The sequence below is a fragment of the Suricata suricatta genome, chromosome 3 (assembly GCF_006229205.1).
Source record: "Suricata suricatta isolate VVHF042 chromosome 3, meerkat_22Aug2017_6uvM2_HiC, whole genome shotgun sequence".
NCBI lineage: Eukaryota > Metazoa > Chordata > Mammalia > Carnivora > Herpestidae > Suricata > Suricata suricatta.
In genome coordinates, this window is record NC_043702.1 from 151739660 (window position 1) to 151757154 (window position 17495).

General features: G+C 51.8%; 1 protein-coding gene across 1 annotated transcript in view; it reads left to right on the forward strand.

Annotated features, from left to right (window-relative positions):
• The window catches only part of RASSF5 (Ras association domain family member 5), a 66495-nt gene that overhangs the window by 296 nt on the left and 48704 nt on the right, over nt 1–17495 (forward strand). The window contains exon 2 of the mRNA XM_029935622.1: nt 1–272. This exon is cut by the window's left edge and continues 32 nt beyond it. Coding sequence (XP_029791482.1) covers nt 1–272 — 272 coding nt within the window. The remainder of the gene's footprint in view (nt 273–17495) is intronic.

Here is a 17495-nt window from a genome sequence, read left to right on the forward strand (position 1 = left end):
CCGGAGGGCTGCCCGGGGGGACCCGGAGCCCCAGCCTCGGGCCTCCCGACCCGCTCGCCCTCTCCGGCCTGGTCTGCAGCAGAGACTGCGGCGGCGGCCTGGGGCGCCCCGGCCCCGCGACGTGCGGAGCATCTTCGAGCAGCCGCAGGATCCCCGCGTCCCGGTGGAGCGAGGCGAGGGGCACCGCTTCGCCGAGCTGGCGCTGCGGAACTGCCGGGGCTGGTGTGACCTGTGCGGACGAGAGGTGCTGCGGCAGGCGCTGCGCTGCGCTAGTGAGTGTGACACGGGCATGGTAGGGGAGGGGCGCCCGCGAAGACCGCAGTCCGCGGGCGGGGGGCTGCGAGGGGGCTAGGGCAAGAGACAGGGCCATTGCCCTTCTCTATTTCAACTAAGGGAGACGCCTGAGAGACTGCTTCTTAGTCCCCTGCCGGGTATGCTTTGGTGACTGCCTACTGCCCAGGTATGATGATGCGGTATTTAACAAATAGCTCTTTCCCTGACAGGTGCATACTTCGCCCCTTACCAGTACACACACACACACACATTCACACACACACGCAGGTTGGGGATAATGGCCACGCCGGCAAGGTCATTTCGTTGTATGCCACGCACCCTCTTGCTTTTGCTGCAGGTTCTTGACAGAGGTTTGTGAGACCGGAATTGAGGTGGTCATTTGACCTGTGCTTGTTAGGGTTAATGGGGAAATGACTGGTTTGTCGCCTGTGGTACAGGCCCATGGTACACGTCTGCCAACGGTACACCTCCCCTTTAGGGCGCACTGCCCGGTCAGGAAAGAGAATTTTAGTCTTTGGATGGAAACGGGCTGTGAGGTTGAAGTGAGCCTGCGGTCACCCTGAACGTGTGCCCCCTCTTTGCCTTCCACCTCTGGCCCCTCGAACCTTTGGACTCTGCTCTAATGTGTGGCGGTGTCCTGCCGCTGCTTCCCCCTCCCCTCCTCCTCCTTCTCCCCTTCCTTACCGCACCAGTCAGCGGGCTCTAAAATTCCCCAACTCCCTTCCCAATACTTCCCTCCTTGGAGCTCTCAGGCGCCCTCCAGCCTCCTTCTGAGACACACTCTTTCTCAAAGCCTGCCTGTGGAGCCCTGGACACCCAGTGGGTAGACTTTCTGAGCAAATTTGCAGTCTGGCCAGGGTTGGGGGTGGGGGGTGTATTTTTCTCTTCCTACAGTTAGGTGTGTGTATCTCTTTAAGGGGTGTCCTCTTCCCACCCCCATATTTGCAATTGCCATGTTTGGTGGAGGCCGTCCATATCCATGTGTTTGTGCCTTTATAGAGATAGTTTACACATCTGGATTACACAGCACAGAAAATGGCACACCCCCTAGCAAGCATCTCTGGAAATGGGTTGTGGTTTGCATCTTTCGGCAGAGGCCGTCCTGTGACAGCAGCCCCGTCTCCCATCCCGCTGTAGCGCTGGACAGTGGAAGGGAAGGACTGGAGGAGACAGTCGGTGTTGCTCCCTCCACCACTGGAACTCACAATTTAGGTGCTAATACAAAAGGAAAGAGCAAAATTTATAGAGGGATGTGTTGTGGGTGGGCTGCTGTCACTTGGTAAATATCCATGTCTTTCCAGGAGAATCAAATGCAACTTGTGCGTGGATGTGGCCTCAACTTTCGCCCTCGCAGGGGTCCCCGGGTGCCTTGCTGTGCCCACCAATTCTGTAAATGCAGAGAGAGGAAGTATTCTCGCTGTCATGGGTTTCGTTGCTCTGGAATCCTGGGAAATCTGCTTTATTGGAATTCTACTTTGTATAAGACATTTGGGGACTATCTGGTGTCTGAGCACCAGAGAGGGAGCAGAGCTGGAATCAAGGGACTAATGAGCGGAGTCTCTGTTTGTCATTATTAATATTTAACTGGTTGCAGACCTGTGGCTTGATGGGAACAGTTGAGAAATGTTCTGATGTGCAAATGAGTGCTGGCAGGTGAAGACACAGCCGGCCAAACTCACTGAGCATCTTTCTTGAAGTTGAAGATCTAATTCCATGATGGGATTGGTTTGTTTTATCTTTGTTTTGAAAAGCGAGGCTTAGAAATATGGCTCTCTGAAGGCAGTAGTATGCAGTGATTAAGAGGACGGACTGAAACCAGAAGAACTGAGTTTCAGTCCTTACTCTCCACTTAATCTCTGTGTGAGTCTGGTATGCAAATGACATCTGTCTGGGCAGGAGGCTGACAATGGGTGTTGAGAAAATGGGCTCTTAATGAGGGATAGTTAAAAAAATTTTAATGTTTATTTTTGAGAGAGAGAGAGAGAGAGAGAGAGAGAGAGAGAGAGAGAGAGAATGAGCAAGGGAGGGGCAGAAAGAGAAGGAGACACAGAGCCCGAAGCAGGCTCCAGTCTCTGAACTGTCAGCACAGAGTCTGATGAGGGGCTCAAACTCACAGACCACAGGATCATGACCTGAGGTGAAGTCGGACACTTACTTAACTGACTGAGCCACCCAGGCGCCCTGAGGGAGACTTTTAGAAAGCTGTCTGTCTGCCTGTCTGTTTAGTGAAAACCCCTCTAACTTAAGTTTACCGCTACTTCCACGTCCAAGTCTATAACTTACTCTGGTTAATGCTGGATTTGCCAACAGGGAGGCTCAGAGTTAATATTAATTTCCATGTTTGTTAGATAGGGAAGGAAGTCCAGTGGAGATTGGAAGAGAGACAGAGAGAGACCAAGTGAGAGAGAGATTATGTGAATGCCTGTGTATTTTGGTGGGGGGGGCAGGGGCAGTGGCGAGAATCCATTTCCAGCATTCCTGGAGGGCAAGGTCAATGGCAAGCCCGAGAAACTCGCTGGCTGCCCTTTGTTTTTGGTATCAGGTAATGTCCTTTAGAGGTTATGGACCCTGTGTTCTGTAGAAGGCACAGAGAGTTGACCTTTTACCTTTCATCTCATTTTGTGGATATGGAAGCCATCCTGGACTAGAAAGTCTGGAAAATGGGGACACCTGAGACCAGCGCAGCATTCAAGGAGGGATGCTGGGACATACCTTGCTTGGTGCTAGTGAGTGTCTAGAATCTTCCCTGGAGGCAGCATTGTTCAGAGCTATGAATTGTTAAGTGATTGGAATTACAGGGTTGAAAGGGGGGCCCTGGGGCTCATTGTCCTGCCCCCCTTCTGTGATAGACATTTAATTATGATGTGAATAGGAAGCTTTTGCTGTGAGACCTCAGGGGCAGGGGACCTTCTGGGGTGAGTGAGACTGATGTCTTGTAGGGCTCCTTGTCCAGCCCTCCCAGCTCTGTCTTGCCACTTCATTACTGGCTTGCTCACCCCCCTCTCTGTAAAGACCAGAACCACCCACATGACAGCCCCTGGATCGTGTGGAATCCTCTCTTGTCATGAGTTCTTTGTAGAAGAGGTGACTGGGACATTGACACTGAGTTTTCCCGAAGCAGACCTAGAAATCTTGGGCCCTTGGGAAGTATTTTGTTTGTCTGGCACACCCAGCAGCACTGAAGTGTGTGGCTTGAAGTATTTTCATTGATTCAGGCTCACGTTTGGCTGTGGAGGTTAGGGAAATGGACGCTGAGTTGTTGAAGACAGTAGACCCCCACCTCTGACTCCTCCCACTGCTGGCTCTAACTGGGGTCTTCTCTTTGGGAAAAGTCCTAGTGGAGTGTGTGTGTGTGTGTGTGTGTGTGTGTGTGTGTGTGTGTGTAGAGAACAGACCTGGAAAGCTTTGAGGGAGGCTTTTGAGGTCCCCAAGCTGTATCCTGTTTCCTCTTTTCCCTGTTTGCTGTCTTCTCAAAAGATGAAATTGAAAGGATTAAATGTGGGCTTAATTGTCCCCCCTCTTCATCAGAGCATGAAAATTTCTGATTATGGAGGAAAGGGGGCTTGGATCCTAGGTAGAGTCAAAAATGATTAATGCCACTTGTCTGCCAGCCTAATTAGACTTGGTAATGAGCATGTGTGTTAGCCCGCTGATCCTGCGGAGTTACCGGTTGAAGTGAACTGACATCTCCCCTCAGTGCTGAGGGTTTGGTCCGGGATCCTCTCTCTTCCACCCAAGTTGATCAGTCACTCAGCCTGTGCCAGGCCTGGCAGCTAGGCCCTGAGTGACAGGGAAAACACAGCCCCCAGCCCGGCCCCCAGGGCCCTGCCTGGCTGGTGAAGTGACTCGAGCCCTAGGGAGCTGGCTCATGGGTGGGAGGAGCGTGTGAGGACAGAGGCTGGAGGATTCTTCACAGGCCAGTCATGACTGTCCCTTGAAGGACCCGCGGGGTTTTCATGCTTGCTCCACATTCATCCCCAGAGTGGCCTGAGGTCAGCACGCAGGGATGCTGCCGGGAGGCATCCACCACCCGCCTGGCCAGAGGCGGGACAAGGTGAGGCTCTCTCAGGTAGGGTGAACCTGACTGGCCTTGAAGGAGTTGGGGGCCACCTCAGGTCATCTCCCTCCTTTGGTCGCGCCCGCATTTCCATGTCAGAAGAAGCCCCCCTAGGCCCTTCTACAGAGCCATCGCAGGCTCCCACCCCATTTCTGTTTCCCCATGAAGGAGCAGCTAGCCACTCTTGCTCAGTGCAAGGTACTATTAAAGCTGGTGAGGAAGCTATAAATACACCTCTGACCTTGTTAGAGGCTCTCCCTGTCCGCATTCCTCGGATGACAAGGTGAATATTCTTGGGCAGGTGAGGAGCTGTGGGTGCGCAGAGCACGCGGATGTCATGGCTCCCCACCCCTCACCCCCAGGCCAAGCTTCCGTCCGCAGCCAGCCTTCCCCTCACTGGCAGACCTGCCATGCTGGTGGCCAAGTGCTGTCCATCCCCCAGGCCACCCACTGCCCTGGCCTGGTTCCGGCTCCCTGCCAGGGGCGCTGGCACTGGGAGGCGAGCCCTGACCCAGGAGATGGCTGGGCATGTCGTCACTTGCGGTTTTTTTCCGAGGGATTTGGCAGGCTTCTGTCCACATGTTCAGGGCAGGATCTCGGGGTTGGGAGGGGAGCTGAGCCAGCTTCTAGACTTTGGGGAAAGAGCAAGGAGGCCAAGGTGATGATGTCACACAAGGCAGCAGGCGTTCTTCCCTGGGGGCACTGGTTTAAGTGGAATAACATGTCTTGGGGAGCCCCACCCCAAGGTCAAGACTATCTTGACTCAGACCTGGAGGGAGGTGATGCTTGGGCGTTCTCTGAAGCTGTCACCATGCTGAGGAGACGGGCAGAGCCTGGTGCACCCCAAGAGCTCTGCATGGTGGCCAAAGCGGCCACTAAGTTCATGTGGGGCCTGTTCTAGCCTGCCTGTGGTTCTTGGCATAGAGAAAGTTCTTGAGAGATGCACTCATGGAAAAAGCAGTGACTCTGGGTTCTCATTTTGCCCTTTGGGGAGGGGAAGGAAGAGGACCAGCAGGGGTCCCTCCTGGCAAGGTAGCTGTTTGTGCAGGCTCCTAGGGAACAATGTCCCGTCCTGATCCAGGGGTCTGGCAACCCTGGCTTCTGTACCCCTCCCTGATTTTCTTTAGGATTTTCCTACTGTCACCTCCTGCTTTGGCCCCATTAAGGGCATCAGGGAGAAAAGTTCCAGCTTACATTGTACTGAGGGTTTGTAAGAAGGGTGGTGTTGGAAAGTCCAGTCTGTGCATTCCTGTGTGTCACTGGGAGGCAGGGAGCAGGGCATGTCGCTCACCTGTGACCACGGCGGGGCCGGGTCATGTTTACTCTGCAGTGGAGGGCCCGCACCCCACCTTCTGCTCCCCCTCCTTGTTTCTTGAACAAACATTTCCAGGGCAGGGCAGATCTTACTCAGATATCTGCGGTGGCTATTGGCTAATGCTGCTAGAAAAATGAAAATGTGGCTTACGTGGACCTTTAGGAAATCACACCGCCTGCGTGGTTCAGTCGGTTGAGCGTCCAACTTTGGCTCAGGGCATGATCTCACGGTTTGTGAGTTCGAGCCCCGAGTCAGGCTTGCTACTCTCAGCAGAGAGCCTCCTTCTGATTCTCTGTAACTGCCCCCCCGCCCCTCCCCTGCTTTTGCTCTCTCTCTCTCTCTCACAAATAAATAAAACATTAAAAAATAACTTAGAAAAAAAAAGAAATCACACCGAAAGTCAGCCCTAAAAGAAGGATGATATTCTTGGCCTGTCTGTTTTTTGTTTTAATCCTTTTGTGTGTTTTTCTTCCTTTTGTTGACTTTCTTTTTTTTTTTTTCCTTTTGTCTTTTGTTTTTACTGGATGCTGGCTCTAGGAAAGAATTATCATTGTCTTTGGCCGTAGATACAAGTTGGTGTCCCGTGAGCCTGGGGGGATGGGAATATTTACGTGTTTTGAGGTGAGTTGAGACTAACATGAAGCGTGGAGGCAGTGGGAACTTTTATCTCAGAGCGGACCCTGCGAATCCGAAGCCGTTTCTTGTGCGCGGGCTTGTGAGGCAGGCAGTGCCGGGGGGAGCACGGCCCTCGCACAGGGGAGAAGGCACAGCCTTCAGGAGACCAGGACGACCTCAGTGAGAATCGGCAGTAGCAAAATCAGCACCACGATCCAGCGAAGCATTTTGCCTTATGAGCTCATGTCCCTGAACGTGCAAGTTAGTTGAGCGTCCGCATTCATCTGCCTGCTTCTGTCAGTGATGCTGAAATGTCCCTGAAAAGAAGTGCAGAGAAAGAAAAGGGGGTGAGCCAAGGTGTGGGGAAGCCATGTGCCAGCCCGACCGTCAGCCGGCACTGGATAACTGAGAGTTGGCTGCACTCGAGCCTATTTCCAGAGTTCGGTTTCTAAATAGAGCTTCAGCATGTGTAAATCATGAGAGCTTTAAACAAAAGGTGAACGTTTTCCTGAGTCCCGGGGTGAAAGGAACAAGGGTCTCTCTCGGGCCCCACCCTACCCTGTTGGTGGTGGGAGTATGTAGGGGGGTTGGCATGGAAAAACAGGTAGGAGGTCTCTTCCTGCTCCATGCCTCCTCCTTGCCACGACCCAGGGGCAGAGTTCATGACACAGGCTACCCAGGAACCACAGGGAAATTAGGTTGAGTCTCAGAAGGGACAGCTAGGGTGAAGAAAGGTTGCACAGCGGCTGTGATACGAACCGAGTTTGCCTCTCACTCCTCTGGCTCTATCCCAGGCGGCAGAGTGGCCGCCTGAGGACGAGCAAATCTGGGGAACCCCCACCCCCTCACTCTCACCCCATCTCTGACTCCGTTTCCCCAGATGGATCTTACATTTTGGGTACCGCTGCTTACTTTCCTTGCTGACTTGGAGGAAGCTGTTTTTTCCATTCGAGCTGAATGGAAGCTGGAGGTTTTGTGGTTTCTGTTGAAACAATTATGTCCTTTCTGCAACTGAGGAAAGGATTTAAAAGAAAACAAAACCCCTCAGAGATGCCTTACTATTCAACAGAACAACAGATTCCAGCTGTAACTTGAGTTTTGAGACAAAGGATTGGACATACGGGATGTAAATCTCTCTTCTGGTGATGCATATTTTCAAATGCAATCTGGAGTTACCTTTCTAGGAACAGGGCATTTCAAGGTAAGAATGTATGGTAGCCCCGGCACTGGAAATGGTGAAGGCTGTTTCTTCCAGTTGTGTTGGGTCTGGGCTGGACTCCCTCCTCAGCACGCTTCGATGTTGGGGGCTATGAGAGGTCATCGTGTGTCCCCCCGCCCCTAGATCATGCTCCTCCTAAAACACCCCTATCATTTTCTTTCCTTCCAGTTTTCAGACGGTCAGGAGTGAAGATTTTAGAGTCTGCCAAAGCCCCTTTTCCAGTGTCTGCCAGTTCTCTGCTGCTGCTTTCTCCAGTAGCTATCCTATCAAAGAACAGCCCTATGATGAGGAGAGAGAAGTGAGATCAGTAGATCCTTGAGCCCAAAGGGGACATCCAGGCGCGGGTTTCCCCTTCACCTGTGACTCATACTAGAAGTCCTCTGGCACACGTGTTTGCTGCCCTGAGAGATGCAATGGGGACGCTTCCCTTCCCCCCGGCCTGGGCTCACCCAGTTGGGAGTTCCGGACCCCCTTGCTTGGTGGCCCCAAGTGTCATTTAGGACCCTGGACTCACTTGTGACACTCTTCTGTGCAGAAGTTGCTGGATAGGCTGAGGGGCCACTGGCAGCTCCATCCCCCTGAGGAAGAATGGGAGAGAAAGAACTAATGTCTGGGCCCCAGAAAGGGTGCCATTTTCGGGTGTTTCTGTCTTAACTGAATGACTTGTAAACAATGTGCTTTTATTGTCAAGCTCACAAACAAGTTTTTATTATTACCGCACCAAGTAGTGAGGCCCTCAATAGTGAAGGGTGATCCAACATGAGGACCTTCTAGCCCGATTTCCTAGGAGGAATGCAGATGATGGAGGGCCTGTTTGAAAAATGAGTTCTACCAACATTTTCTTCTCCAGGTGGGCCCGAGGACATGGCCTTGGGCTAGGGTACCACTTAGCATTCTCTGTGACCGGGGGCACCCTGCAGCACAGAGGAGCGGATCCAGGTTGGCGGCTGCATTAGGAATTATAGAGCTCACCACTGAACCCATGGAGGTTGACTTCCTGGACCGAATACCAGGTGACCAGAGCCCAGAGGTGTGAATGTATCTTCATTTCCGAGCACGTCTGAGTCCTCTGCGGTACAGGACATGTGTCCCTTTTTCATCTGAGACTGGGCCCTGCTGGTGGTTGGCAGATGAGTTCTGGAATCTCTGGGCAGCCTGGGAGCAGGCTCCCCTCTCCGGTGGCTTTCCTGGAAGGCTTTGCTGCCTGTCCCATGCCAGCCGCCTGTCTTGGCCTCGGTGACAGGGCCTCTGGGAACTTCTCCACTGGGACTTGGTTGCTTCTGGGAGTCAGTGTGGAGGGGATGATGCCTTGTGAGTGCTGTTTTAGGGCAAGAGAACATTCCCGTCCTATTTATGACAGTCTCTATTCTCTTCCTGTCTCTTTCTGCCTCCTTTTGCTGGTCACCTCCTCTGCTCAGGGATCTGGTCTCAGATAAATGGTCTGACCCTCTGCCTCCACACGGGCCCAGCCGGCTGAAAGCCTTTGCTCTTCCCCCACCCTGAGCCTAGCATGGGAGGAGGTGAATTAGCCCTGTGGTCCCTCAGGAGCCTATATAGCTGGTAACGCATTATTAATCTGCCATCCCCAAAGAAACCCATTAACGAGCTTCTGGGCCAGGCACACGGAGTGAGATAACCGGTCACTCATGCTGTCTGTTGGAACTTTGGAGACATTGATTTTCAGGCTCACAGGCACTCCTGAGAGGTGAGGCTCCACGCAGGCTCTTCCCTGCAGCCTGTTTGGTGGGGGCACTTTTATCTTATCAAGCTAAAAGCCCCAGGAATAGAAAGTTTTCCATTGGGGGAGGTGGAGGGAAAGGTCCTTAGCTAGGAAGGAGAAGGCATTGGTCCGGCCGTGCTGGAGCGGGGGCCCCCGAGTCCCAGGTGCCTGTGACTTCCTCTGGGAGGGCCAGCTGGCTGGGCTGATGCGAGCAAAGCCCCGGTCCCAGGAGGGCCCCAGGGACTCTTCACTCATCACTCCATCCCTGCCGCGGGCCTGGCGAGAAGAAGGCATTGATCTCCTGCAGCAGCGGGATGACCGAGGGCCGGGGGGAGGAGGCGGCCGCTGCCTGCTTCGGGGCAGTTATGGCGAGGCTCCGGCGCCTCTTCTGCAGGCTCCCCAAGAGCCGTTCGGGACCAAAGAGGCTCCAGGCCCTGCAGAAGTTCTGCCATGAGGCCCGGCTGGCTCGCGGTAGGTCCGAGGTGCTCCAGTTAAGGGCCTTGGTGGTGGGGATTCTTGGGTTCCGTGGCCTCAGCCTAGCGTTCTTTTCCATGAGGGAGGAAGGCCGGGAGACTTCTCACTGTCCAGTGTTGACTGCTGAGCTCAGCACCACTCCTTGGCCCCGCTGATGCCCCAGGGGCCCGAGCTCAGGCAGAGCCACCCTGCCCGCATTAGCTGGACCAGCAGCCCTCAGTACCTGGGCACCCATTTCAGAGGTCCAGGTTGGCTGTGGGTTCTAAGAGCTTTTCCTGGGCTGAGAATTAAGGCCAAGCAGTTATCTTAATCTGAGCCCCTGAGCTGTTGGAAGATGGGCACTTGGATGGCACCATTTTAGTCCTGAGGGATGGGAGACCTTGCCACACTGCGGAGTCAGCCTCCCAAGGACCCAGGAGCAGTGACGTTTCCTAGGCAGGGGTTTATCACCTACATGGTTAGGGGAGATGCCTGCAGGCTTTGTGGCTCTGGGGACTACTGGACAGGACACAGAGGACAGGAACCCAGCCTCGGGCACTGACTGGGCCCCAGTTTCTTTCCCTAGCACTGGTTAGCAGGGAACCAGTCCTTGCTTAGGGAAGGCTAGCGGCACACTATGAAAGATAAGGAGAGACAGTAGCAAGTTTTCATGGAAACTTAGGTTGTCCTAGTTCCTTTTTGTCTTTCTTTTTTTTTAATGTATATTAATTTTTGAAAGAGCACAAATGGGGGAGGGACAGAATCCGAAGTGGGCTCTGTGCTCACAGCAGCGAGCCCCATATGGGGCTTGAACTCACGAACCTTGAGATCATGACCCAAGCTGAAGTCAGAGACCCAACTGGCTGATCTACTTCCTTTTTTTCAAAGAAAGGAAGCTGAGGCCTGGGCACCTGCCTTCCAGCTTCTGGTTCTTTCCGCTGTCATGCTATTTCAGTGTCTTATAGCACCTTCATCCAAAGAGTCAAAACACTTAGTTTGTTTGTTTTTAACGTTATGTATTCCCTCCAGATCCCTGTGCAGTGGGAGTGGGGAGGCGATTATGTTATTTCACAGATGTGATGGCTCAGGGAAGTGAGGCCCCTTGTTGGGGGTGGGGGCGGGGGACAGAGCTGCATGGCCAGGCCTGGAACTCCTTGCCCTTCATTCTCCTCATCCTCATTTGCTGCTTCCCTTTGATGGCTGGGTCTTCGGAGCCCAGAAGTTTTCCTTGGGGCTCCCTGCACCATCTGTCTCCCCACTGTTCTCATATACATTCCGGAATTGGAGGGCTGTCCAGTGGGTCACAGTGCTGAGTTTTAGAGATGGAACTAAACTGAACAGACACCTCTGGGCTGAGATGTGGGAGGCAGAGTTTAAAAGACAACACGGTCTTGACTCTGGAGAATCTGATTTTTTCCTGATTGAGGCTTTACTTCTGGAGGAGTGGGAATTTTAATTCAGCTAGATCTAATCCCCGTCTGGAGACAAATACTCTTAGCCAGCCTGCATAATTTATCCTCATTAGTAGCCTAATACACACCTTGGCCCTCCCCGAGAAGACAGCTGGATGCTGAGTTCCTCAATTTAAACCCTCACTCGTGCCTTCCCGTTCATCTTCCCTCCTGCAAGAATTATTCGACAGATCATTCCCTTGCTCCTTTGCTATTCAGCCCAAGGAGTAATATAGATTGAAGAAAATCAATCAGGCTTGGAGTGGCAGCATTAAGGTCAGAGCAGATGCTGCACTCTGGCTACAACGTGCTCAGTGAACTTGTGTTAGCATTTGGACCTAATGGACAGGAAGAGGGGAAGCAGGGCGCTCAAAGATGATGGGAGCGGGAGACAGTGGACTGCAGGTTTCTGGAAGAGCTGACTCGCAGGAATCCGTCAGCAGCCTGCAGTGTGGCATTTAAGGAAACCAGCATGAAGACAAGCTGAGCTGAGTCTGGACCATGGATACCTGGCCCTGGGGCCTTCCTCCTGCAGATGAACCTCTCCGAGCCTTGGCTTTTCCCAGTGCAAACGGGGCAAAGAATTCTGATCTCAAGCTAGTGTCGTATAGGTGGAACATGACATCAGATGTAAACCAGGTGACATGATGCAGGTGCCTGGTTGGAAGCTGCTCTTACTGACTGCTCCCAGAAGGACTTTGACTGACTGTTCCCAGTGGGCCGTCCATGCAAGCCTCCAGCTGGGCTTCCATCACACCCGCATCAGGTGAGCTAGCGGCCTGCATCTCCGTGAAAGAGACAGGGTTCGAAGGTTGCCTGGGCAGAAGTGGAGGAGAGGCATGAAGCTCCAATACTTTCTCTGGAAAAATTCCCGTCATTGAGTTTACTACACCACTTAATTAACAAGCAAGGCTAGATTAGCCCGCTGGGCATCATTAGAGCGAAGCAAGCATGTTTCCAAGGAGCAAGTCATCTATCATTTTAAAAGGTTGCTCGGGGGTCAGTGGAAATGGCCTAGGTCTTTCCAGAAATCTCTGGTGGTCCTGGCTATGGGGATCCAACTATAAAGAAGCATTGTGTGCCTCCTGTGGAGAGCTCCTGGGACACAATCTATTTACTTTTCTTCTCACTGCCAAAAGTCTCCTTTCACCCAGTGGGTTGGTGATCAGTACTTTGTATGCAAGTGACATCAAAGCAGGTGTGGAAAAACCAGTTGGGTGCAGCAGTCTGGTTGTCCCATAAAGGACTGAACATGTTTGCTCCTGGGCTTCTGTGACCTCCTGGTCACACCTCCTGGTGCTCTGATCAGGCACACCTGCGTGCATTCACCTGCCTGTGCGTTCATACCCTCACCTCCGTCTCAGCTTCCTCTGCTGCCCTGTAGTCCGCAGATGCCCAGGCACAACCTGTTGCAGACTTATTTAGTTGTTCCTGTCCTTGGGGTCTGTGGCACACTACCAAAAATATAACCGAGGCGAGCAAGAGGCTGGACCGCTCTTTGCCCCCTCTCAGAGATGGTATCTGCTTTAAAATAATCAAACAGAAGCAAAACAAGAAACAAAGAAACCCCTCACACTCCTCATTCAATATCCGCCCCTCACTTCTATAGACCATGTCTTTATCAGCGACCCAAACGCCTCCTGTGTCTTCACAGGGGCCCCCAGGGACAGGTGGGGAGAAACCTCAGCCTCCTGCTTTGTCTCTCTTACACCCTGAGTGAAGTGACACATGCCTAGAGGAGGCAGGGGCCCCTGCTGAGCAGGCCTGAAGTCCAGAGGGCCTCTGGCAACACCACACTGGCTTTGGATACTATGGGTTTGTTACTATTTGTAACGCTCCCTGAAGCCCAACTGCCTACAATGTTTAAAAAAATTTTTTTTTCTTTTCTTAAGGTGCTCTGGCAATAGGACTTATTTTTTTTCTAAGGTGGTAATCAAAATAGGACATACCTGTGTGTGTGTGTGTGTGTGTGTGTGTGTGTGTGTGTAGTGTACTATACATCTGCTTGTTCCTATTACAGAAAGTCTTTGGATGTAACATGCTATCCTTTTGAACAGTGACTCACTTTAGAAGGCCCTCAAAAAAATACATGTGCAATGCATGCATGCATGTGCACATGAAAACTGACTAATAACTAGATTTATGTTAGACGGGGCATAACTGTATAAAACTGTAAAAAAACTGTATAAAACTGTAAAAACTATAAAAAGGTTTAATACTCGGTGTCTCTCTGAGCACATGTGTCCTGATGGTGCACATCCTCTCATTGCCCCTGTTGAAAAGTTGTGCTGTATCTTACACTTCTGTCTGTGTGGCCATCCCCTAAGCACAACTTGAACCTTTTTGGATATGGTGTCACAGGACCGAGATGACCAATCTACAGACACTTGCACACGAAGAATTAGATCGATTGGGCTTTCCCGCCCTGGGATCCCACCTGAAATATCTACTTTGACTTTCCCCCAAATGTATTGCTTCTCACTATTATTGTCCCAGGCGGGGAGGATTCTCGGAGATGCTCTGTGATACCCACTGAGGTCCTGCAGACTCCCCCACTTCTATTTTTTCTTCATCCACATCTCCTCTTCTGCCTTCTCTTCTGCCCCCACCACCACTGTCATCAAGAAACTGCTGCATGAGGCCACAGTGCTGCGGTGCTACTCAAAAAATAAGGATGTGTCTCTTCAATGTACTTGAAGCATTATTGGGAAACATAGTGCAGATAGAAATATACTACCAAAAAATGTTCAATCAACCAAAAGATTAATGGGGCACCTGGGTGGCTCAATTGGTTAAGCGACCAACTCTTGGTTTCGGCTCCAGTCATGATTTTATGGTTCATGGGTTTGAGCCCTGCACTGGGCTCTGTGCGGACAGCGTGGATCCTGCTTGAGATTCTCTGTCTCCCTTTCTCTCTACCCCTCCCCTGCTCGCGCTCATGCACGCTCTCTCACCCCCTCTTAAAATAAGTAAATAAACATTTTAAAAAGATTCATTAAAATAAGGCATGAAACATAGTTTCACTGTTGCAAACAGACTGAATCAATTTAAAAGTAGAATTGATCGTAGACAGCTGTGGGAATTATGGCTATGGTAGAGTGTCAATGTTATAGACATTGGAAGTGTAAATAGTATAGTTAAAGCCAGGGCATGGGGACAGAAGAGAACAGAGGGAACATTCTGGAATATAGTTCTAGCAGGGGTCAGCTAATACTTCAGCTAAGGCTGAAGTGTGCATTGTTAAAAGTGGCCTACCCCTCTTAAGTTTGTGTATACCATATGTTCACATATGCCCAGGGCAGGAAGCATACCAATGCACTTCAGGGGACAGCAGCCCACAGTCTGAAGTGCTACGACACAGACCACATAGGAAAGGTACGTGGGGCCAGGCCCTGGCTGCGGCCTCCCTGGGCACGGGGAGGGCACCGTCTGACGCTTCCCTCGCTACCTGCGTCGTCTGCCTGAACTTGCCAACTGACCTGCCCTCCCTTGCTCCATCCACCCCTCCTCAAATACCCCCAGGCTGGAAGGCTACAGTGCCTTCTTTTTGGTGCTTAAGATGTGAGGTTGGAGATAGAGGAGTAGTAAGCCGGCCCGAGAGGCACACCCACCCACAGGGGGCAGGATTGGGCCTCTGTAGGCAGCCAGGGCACCCAGTGTCGGCCAGGCTGGTAGGGGTAGGGGATGAGTCAGGGGAGAAGCTAGTCTCAGGCACAAACAGCTGATACACGAGGCCCAGGGATCAAGGTTCCAGAAAGAATCTTATTATCCCCTTGGGTCCCTGAGCAACAGGGCAGGATCCTTTGCCTTCAGTACCAAAGTGTCACTCAAGTGCACATGAACCCCACCCAGCCCTGCCACACATCAAACCAATTTGGTCACTTTGGGAGAAGGTGGAGTCCAAGATCTTGGGGTGGCCTCACACCCTCCGTTCAACTGTATCCCAGCCCTCCCTCCCCTCCTGAGCACCTTCTGTCCCCAGCGTGCCTCACCTGGGGGAGCCTGCTGCCCATACAGCCTGCCCACCCCAGCCCTCTGAACATCTGATCCAGGCCCGAGGTGCCCAGGCCCACCTCCTGTCGGCTCTTTGTGCAGAGACATCTGCCTCAGTGCACCCGGCTGCCCCCTCACTGGTCCGTGGGAGGCACCTGTAATCTCTGACCTGAGACACGGGCCGGACTTCCAGGTCTCTCCTCTACCACTACGTCGTTCCTTCCTGCTGGCTTCCTGGCTTGCTTTCTGGCACATTCTGTGGGCTGTGTGTGTGTGTGTGTGTGTGTGTGTGTGTGTGTGTTGGATTGGGGTTGTGCGGTGGGGGTGGGGGTGGGGGTGGAGTTGTGTGTCTCCAGACCGTCCAGGCTGGGGGTGGGGAGGGGGTACTGAGCGTCCTCAGGGATGGTCTGTCCTCTGAAAGGAGGGACTGCAGTATATGGTCTCAACAGGCCAGGGGTCGGAGGGACTTCCTGGAAACATACAGATGCAGATGTCCTGAGCTGGCCGCCTGACCTGAGGAGTGGGGAGTTTCCATTCCCTTGCTCCACCCTCACCAGGAGTGTAGCCAGGAGTATGAAAAAAATGTATAGATTGTGCTGCTTTTGGCAGGTGCCACAGACCTCCAAGCTTGACAAATCACAGTCTCTGTACCTTCCCGCCTTCCAATACAACCTCCCCCCACCCCCCATCATGTCCCTGCCCTGCTCCTCTGGGCCTATCAAAGGCAGGGCAGGAGGGAGGCTGGAGCAGGTAAGGGGAGCTTCTTGGAAAGTTGCCGGGCTCTTATCACCAGAATAACATTGGAAGAGGACCCCAAGGTGGAGAGGCATTTTTGGCTGGCATCACATGCTGAAGCAGGGTACCAGACTCAGGAATCCCAGTGTTGCAAATGACAGCTGTCATTTACTGAGCACCTACTATGGTAGCAGGCAATGCTGGATGCGTTACATACATTCTCTTTATTTAATTTAATTAATTAATTTATTTATTTTTAAATAGTTTACTGTCAAATTGGTTTCCATACAACACCCAGTGCTCTTCCCCACAAGTGCCCTCCTCCATTACCATCACCTCTTTTCCCCCTCCCCCTTTCCCCCTCAACCCTCAGTTCATTCTCAGCATTCAATAGTCTCTCAAGTTTTGCATCCCTCTCTCTCCCCAACTCTCTTTCCCTCTTCCCCTGCCCCTGGTCCTCCATTAGGTTTCTCCTGTGCTCCTGTTAGACCTATGAGTGCAAACATATGGTATCTGTCCTTCTCCGCCTGACTTATTTCGCTTAGTATGACACCCTCGAGGTCCATCCACTTTGCTACAAATGGCCACATGTCATTCTTTCTCATTGCCATGTAGTACTCCATTGTATATATATATACCACATCTTCTTGATCCACTCATCAGGGGATGGACATTTAGGCTCTTTCCATGATTGGGCTATTGTTGACTGTGCTGCTCTGAACATTGGTGTACATGTGCCCCTGTGCATCAGCACTTCTGTGTCCCTTGGATAAATCCCTAGCTGTGTTATTGCTGGGTCATAGGGAAGTTCTACTGATAGTTTTTTGAGGAACCTCCACACTGTTTTCCAGAGTGGCTGCACCAGTTTACATTGCCACCAACAGTGTAGGAGGGTGCCCATCTCTCCACATCCTCGTCAGCATCTATAATCTCTTGATTTGTTCATTTTAGCCACTCTGACCAGCGTGAGGTGGTATCTCAGTGTGGTTTTGATTTGTATTTCCCTGATGTTGAGCAATGCTGAGCATCGTTTCATGTGCCTGTAGGCCATCTGGATGTTCTCTGTGGAGAAGTGTCTGCTTATGTCTTCTGCCCATTTCTTTGCTGGGTTATTTGTGTTTCGGGTGTGGAGTTTGGTGAGTTCCTTGTAGATTTTGGATACTAGCCCTTTATCTGATATGTCATTTGCAACCATCTTTTCCCATTCTGTCAGTTGCCTATTAGTTTTCTTGATTGTTTCCTTTGCAGTGCAGAAGCTTTCTATCTTTATGAGGTCCCAATAGTTCATTTTTGCTTTCATTTCCCTTGCCTTGGGGATGTATCGAGCAGGAAATTGCTGCGGTTGAGGTCAAGGAGGTTGTTTCCTACTTTCTCCTCAAGGGTTTTGATGGTTTCTTGTCTCACATTCAGGTCCTTCAGCCATTTTGAGTTTATTTTTGTGAGATACATTCTCTTTAAGGTCAGCAACAAATCTGCTGGCAATGGAGATATCACTAGTTCCATTCTGCAGATGAGGAAATTGAGGCTAAATAAATCCCATATTTTACTGAGGTTAAGTAACTCACAACTGCTAAAATAGTTGAGTGTCTCAGCTGTGGCAGCTCAGCCCAGAGATACAGGGGCCACGTTGGGAGCGCTGGTCT